At 42.3% G+C, this 6114-nt stretch overlaps 1 protein-coding gene across 1 annotated transcript; it reads left to right on the top strand.

Annotated features, from left to right (window-relative positions):
• Positions 1 to 747: 747 nt before the first annotated feature.
• LOC122662618 (growth-regulating factor 1-like) lies at positions 748 to 4274 on the top strand. Its single transcript, XM_043858302.1, has 4 exons — positions 748 to 1338; positions 2106 to 2330; positions 2609 to 2975; positions 3198 to 4274. The coding sequence occupies exons 1-4, from the start codon at positions 942 to 944 to the stop codon at positions 4177 to 4179; spliced, it is 1971 nt and encodes a 656-aa protein (XP_043714237.1). The 5' UTR covers positions 748 to 941; the 3' UTR covers positions 4180 to 4274.
• The last annotated feature ends 1840 nt before the right edge of the window (positions 4275 to 6114 follow it).

The raw sequence follows: 6114 nt of genomic DNA on the forward strand, positions 1-6114 counted from the left end.
TTTAGGTGCAAACAGTATTGAACATGTTATCAGAGCAAGGAGATCAAGTGTTTGATTCTTAGAAAGTACATCTAAAGAGTTATTACGACTAACATTTCTTATTTCTATTCTCACAATGTGGGCCACTATAAGATTGTTGCAGATTCCTGCTTACACTTCCCTCGTAAGAAACCCTCTCCCATATGATAATGTATTTTTTGATAAACACCTATATGATAATGTTGAGGGATAGAAATTTCACCCATAGAAATTTAATTCAAAACAACATAGGGAGAATTTAGTAATTGCGCTTCCTTGGCTCCAAAATCTAGGCAACAAGGTATCATTACTATCATCTATCTAGTTTATCGAAAAAAAAAGACTATCATCTGTCTAAGTTTTATCATGAGGACAATTCTTTTTCCTCCTGCTCAAAGCCTCTAAAAGACAAAACCCTTCTAAGTTTTATCATGGGATGGGTTGCTCAAATTTTCCTTTTCCATTTTATCATTTAATCATATAAATACATAAAAGATATTGAGAGTAGATTCTACCCCCCGCCCCCCAACCCCGTCCTATTTTTCTACTGGTAATGTATAGTATATAGTATGTCCGAGATAATAGAGTATTTAGTACTTCGTCTGGTCCTTGGTTTCTTGCATTCCTCTACCTAAGAGTCTGGTAGATCTCCATCCCTACCACCTTCTCTCTCTCTCTCTCTCTCTCTCTCTCTCAGCCTTCGCTTTCTAAAAGACTCTCAACACAAAACAAAGCTGGTTTGGTTTTCGGTTTCAGCTCTGCTTAAACCGAAAACCCACTATACACACAACCTTAAAATGCGTCTCCCTCCATCCCCTCCGCCCGCTTTTCCCACCCCTCAGCTGCTTTGTGTTCCTGCTTCTCATGAACCTATGTCTAGTCTTTCCAGTTGTGTGGTTCTGTAGGTTGGTGGTTTTGGTGGGATGGATTTCGGGATGGTGGGTTTGAATGGTTTTGTAAGCTCTGAAAATGGTTTTAATCCCCAGGTTTCGGAAACCAGGCAAAAGGGGTATGGATCTGGGTTCCTTAAGCAAGAGAGATCTGGGCTTGCGGAAGATGATTGGAGAAGCTTGAAAATGGCCAGAACTGATGATTTATCGGCCTCGAAACCAATGCTGCTCCACCAGAGGACTCCTACACTGCTGAGATCCAATTTCCTGTTCCCTGACGGTCACCACCAGCCGCAGATGCTGAGTTTCTCTTCGTCCAAATCAGAAGCCCTGCTATCAAGTAACGATGTTGCATTTGCGGAGAGGGGTTTACCAAATGCAGCTTTTCCTTACTATCTCAATCCATCGTCTTCTTATACCAGGAGTACAGGTACTTATTTGCTGGTTTATTTGGGTATTTGAAGTTCATAACCTCTTGTGCATGAGGCGAAGTTAAATTTTCTCCATTTTGTAGATTCCCTTCCAAATACATGTTTTTTTCAAAAAAAAAAAAAACCCTTTTTCATCAAAGGAACTTCTAAAAGGGGTTATTGATGGATCTGCGTTTTTTCTGGAGATTGGTCAAGCTGTCTCTAGTCTCTAGATTCCGGGTGATTGGTTTTTTTCGGGAGTTAACGATACACTGTTATTGGTTGCGTCGCCTCTGATTCACAGTACCGGTGGAGGGTCTTTTCATGGACTACTCATAAGAAAGAAAACGTAGTAAACACCCTTTTCTTAAAGACTTTGTCTTCCTTGTTCAGGCGTTACCGCGTTAAGGAGAGATGATGGTTCTTGGGTATTTCCATACGGTAAATTTCTGAGAAAATAAAAGGGTACAGAAAAGGACGGATGAAGAATATGGTGAAGAATGGGAAGAATGGGAGTAGCTGAAGTGAAGCCAAAGCAATTTTTGATTGGATTGGTTATCATTTTTGTTTTCTTTTTCTACTGTAAAAAGAAAATAAAATTCATGTTTTCTTTCTTTATCTAAACTCTCTCATCTTCTCTCTCCCAACCCAAACTTTTTCCTTTTAACGCTCAAAGGTTCTTTCTTTCTTTCCTTTCCTTCCTGGTGCAATGATGCCTTTCTTTTCTTGTTTACAATTCTTCTATTTTTATTTCATTTCTTTACATGGTTCTGGTTCTCTGTACCAGGATTGGGCTCTGGTAGCTTGAATACAAGCATGCATGGGATTTTAACAGGGGTTAGAGGGCCATTCACTCCATCTCAGTGGATGGAGCTGGAACACCAGGCCTTGATCTACAAGTACATCACCGCGAACGTGCCTATACCCTCTAATCTTCTTATCCCCATCAGGAAAGCTCTCAACCCGTCGGGGTATACTTGCTTGTCTGCCGGATCCCTGAGACCCAATACATGTAAGCTTGCTCTCATTTCAAAACCAAGAAGTAGAGGCGTTTCACAAAAGATCTGTACGGATTAGAATATTTCGTCCTATGTTTGATTTGGTAATTAAAAATGGTTTCTTTGGCTTTGAAATTTTTTTGATGTAGTTTGGGAAATTTTAAATTTAAATTGCATTTTGGAAGATGCAGAAACCATTAATTGGTACAGCCCAATTTTATTGAGTTCGATTATTTTTTCGTTGTTCATAGCATAATTCTTATACTATATATTTCGTTTGCTGTAGTGGGAATGGGATGGGGTTCTTTCCATCTGGGTTTCTCCGGGAACACTGATCCCGAGCCTGGGAGGTGTCGTCGGACGGATGGGAAGAAATGGCGGTGCTCTAGAGATGCAGTTGCCGATCAGAAGTACTGTGAGCGGCACATGAACCGGGGCCGCCATCGTTCAAGAAAGCCTGTGGAAGGCCAGACTGGCCATGCAGTCTCCGGACCCGTCAAAACTAAGGTGATGCCAATGGCTTCCTCATCATCTGCTTCGGCAATTTCTGTTGACGGTGCATCCAACAGCCTCACCATGGCGCAGCACCACCAGATCAAGAACTTACAACCAGGTGCTGCTGCTGCTGCTAACCCTTCTGCTGTCCCTCTAATCAACAGGTGAAGTGAATACTCACTACCCTACTTGCTACCCATATTTCTTCTTCTTCTTCTTCACTCCAAAGTAGGAGTAGCCCACATTGTTTCATGTCATGCTTTTGTGGAATTGTGATAGCGATTGCTTTCCGTGGTTGAGAAGATTAGAAATTGAATCCTTCTTAATCTTCAAGCAGGATATCCATGTTATAATAATTTTGGATATGGGATTATTTTTCTTTGCAGAGCCTTGCCTCCTTACAAAGAAAATTTGGGTGATCATCGAATGCAAGATCCGCAGGGTTTGTCTATGCTTTCCCCTACCAAGAACCTGAATCTCAAAGATACTCTGTTCTCCGTTCCAAGACAACAAAATCCATTTGAGTATTCCTCCCACTCCCACTCCCACTCCCGAGCAGAGTTTGGACTACTTTCCTCTAATTCTCTACTCAACTCTGCGCGGAGAGGAGGTGGTTCAGATTCCCACGTGAGCAGCAGTAGAAACTTTGGTTCTTCTTCTTCCACTGACCTCAATGATCGGGATCCCCAAGCGCAACAACATCATCCGCTTCGCCACTTCATTGACGACTGGCCCGGGAATAGGTCAGATAGGTCAACTGTTGCTGCATGGCCGGAATTGGAAGAAATCCAGTCAGACCGAACCCAATTATCGATATCAATCCCAGTGTCTTCATCCGATTTCTCATCATCATCATCGCCTTCGCCCACGCCCACCCAGGAAAAACTCAACCTGTCCCCGCTGAGGCTGTCACGTGAGTTTGATGACCCAATCCAGATGGGTTTAGGAGTGGGTAGTATACTGAATGAGCCAACCATGGCTACCCAGAGACATATGAACTGGATACCCATCCCTTGGGAAACTTCCATGGGGGGACCTCTTGCGGAGGTCCTCAAAAACACCAATAACAACAACAACAACAGCAACAGGAGAACTACTAGTACTACTAGTGCTACTTCAGCTGCAGGGGACCGCAAGGGCTCCCCTGTATCAGCTCTTAACCTCATGACAGAAACTTGGGACGGGAGTCCTCGGTTGGGATCGTCTCCGACTGGGGTCTTACAGAAGGCCACCTTTGGTTCCCTTTCTAACAGTAGCTCAGGGAGTAGCCCAAGAGCTGAGAACAGCAAGACTCACGATGGGTTTAGCCTGTGTGATGATCTCGTCGGCTCAACTCTTGTAAATTCCTCCTCCATCCATTCCCTGTAAGCTTAGCATTTTATCTCGAATCCCGACTCCTGCTAGTGAGACTTAGATTTGGGAGTAGCAGTGGGTGGTGGAAGTTAAGTTGAGCGTGGGTCTCTATCTGCGCTTCTACTGATCAAAGACAATCAGAAAATTGGGACGATTTGGATGAAGCAGTTAAGTTTAGTTTGTTGGATTACTTTTTTTTCTTTTTTCTTTTGTGCTCCCTGCCCCCTCCCCCCCCCCCCCCTCCCCGGTTAACACCCAAAAAAATAATAATAAAAAAATCGTGCATTGTCCGCACATAAAAAAGATGGAAAAACTTGGGTGGTTCCGAGGGATTTAAAAAATCGACCATTATCTCTGATTATGTATTTGTGAGTGAGTATGTATTATGATTTATAGGAATTTTATTTTATTAGTCTCTGCATTATTTTTATGTGTTTATATATATATATATACCCATTTTCCTAATATGCTTCTATGTTCATCTCTCCGAAACAATTTTGAAGACAATTGTTGATGAAGATTGAAAAGAATGGCTGTTCAGTCTCTGTATCATAATAATCGTTTTGGAGATTGGTTGTTTGACACTTAGACCCTGAATCCAGATTTCAGAAAGAGGGTGTTTTTTTTCCTTCTCCCTCCTCCCTCCTCCCTCCTCCCTTCATCTTATCCGCAGCGGCGGCGGTGGGTTGAGGTAGCAAGACAAAGCCGATAAAGGGAGGCATAGGTGTGGTGGGGGTGAGGTCAAACTTCAGACTTTGTGACTAGAGAGTTCAGGGGTTTCCCTTTCCAAGACAGGAGGAGCGGGGGTTGGGGGTACAACTTCGTTGGGGTTTCACGGATCAATTTAGTGTGCGTGGTGTGTCTGTGTGTGCAAGCTGGATTGGGGGACCTCCTTTCGAGTTTTGAGGTGACGATTAACGAATCCATGGGAAACTGGCCGGCGGGCGGCGGATGGTGTGTTGTCTCCCAAAAGCCAAAAGGTTCTCCCTCGGTCCCTCCCTCCGCCTCCCCTCCTTTTCTTCTTTGCTTCTTCTGTTAGGTTCTTCTAGGGAATTCGGTTCCACGTTCACATGAACATTCACCCCCTCTTCTTTATTTATCTGATTCGAGCCACGTCCAGTTTTGAGTTTTTTTTTTTTATTTTAAATATTTGGTATTTAACTTTCAAATTTAAAAAATAAAATAAAATTAATGAAGGCCTACTTCGAGCAAGCAAAAGATTTGCGGGTCCCTTTCTGAATCTGGAAATCTAAAAGCAGGGCATGGTGTGGTTGGAGGTCCTGTCCATCAAGTAACAATTATATCAATGAAAGTAATTAATGATACGGAACCAACACCTCCCTCCCGGGCCCCCCCTGCAGTGATTTGTAATAAATCAAATCCAATCCAATCCAATCCTTCTAGCTGAACCTTTCTATTCGAATACGACACATGGCCAGAGAGTAGGGTTCCACCTCTAGGCTCTAGCCCATGAAGAACAAGTTTGTTGTTGGTGTCATGGATTAATTTAAATAACCCACCCTGTAACCATTGGCTTATTTTGTCCATGATATGGAATCTACTAGAAGACACAGCTACGATTTGAGATCAGCTATAGACGTAGGAATATAGTGTCTATGTTGGTCAACAAAAGACTCTCGAAAAGAAGTAAGAATTATCAAGATACACACCACAATTTATGAGGGTGCTTTAGCACATTCCAACCAAAATTTGCTAGGAATTAAGTTCAAATCAATATGATATGTTGTTAAGATGGTGGGAGTCATAGAGATATAATTTTACATCAATTTATTCAAGTCTTTGATGCTTCATACACTTGAGTTTTTTTTTACTTAATGCTTTAAGGTTTTGGGTTGAACCTTGTAACATGATATCAGAATTCATGTCGTTTTGTTATCCTCCTCAAATTGTCTCTTCATATATGTGTAGAATTGGTAGGCCAAAGCTACA

Source organism: Telopea speciosissima, chromosome 5 (assembly GCF_018873765.1).
Source record: "Telopea speciosissima isolate NSW1024214 ecotype Mountain lineage chromosome 5, Tspe_v1, whole genome shotgun sequence".
In the NCBI taxonomy this organism is placed as follows: domain Eukaryota; kingdom Viridiplantae; phylum Streptophyta; class Magnoliopsida; order Proteales; family Proteaceae; genus Telopea; species Telopea speciosissima.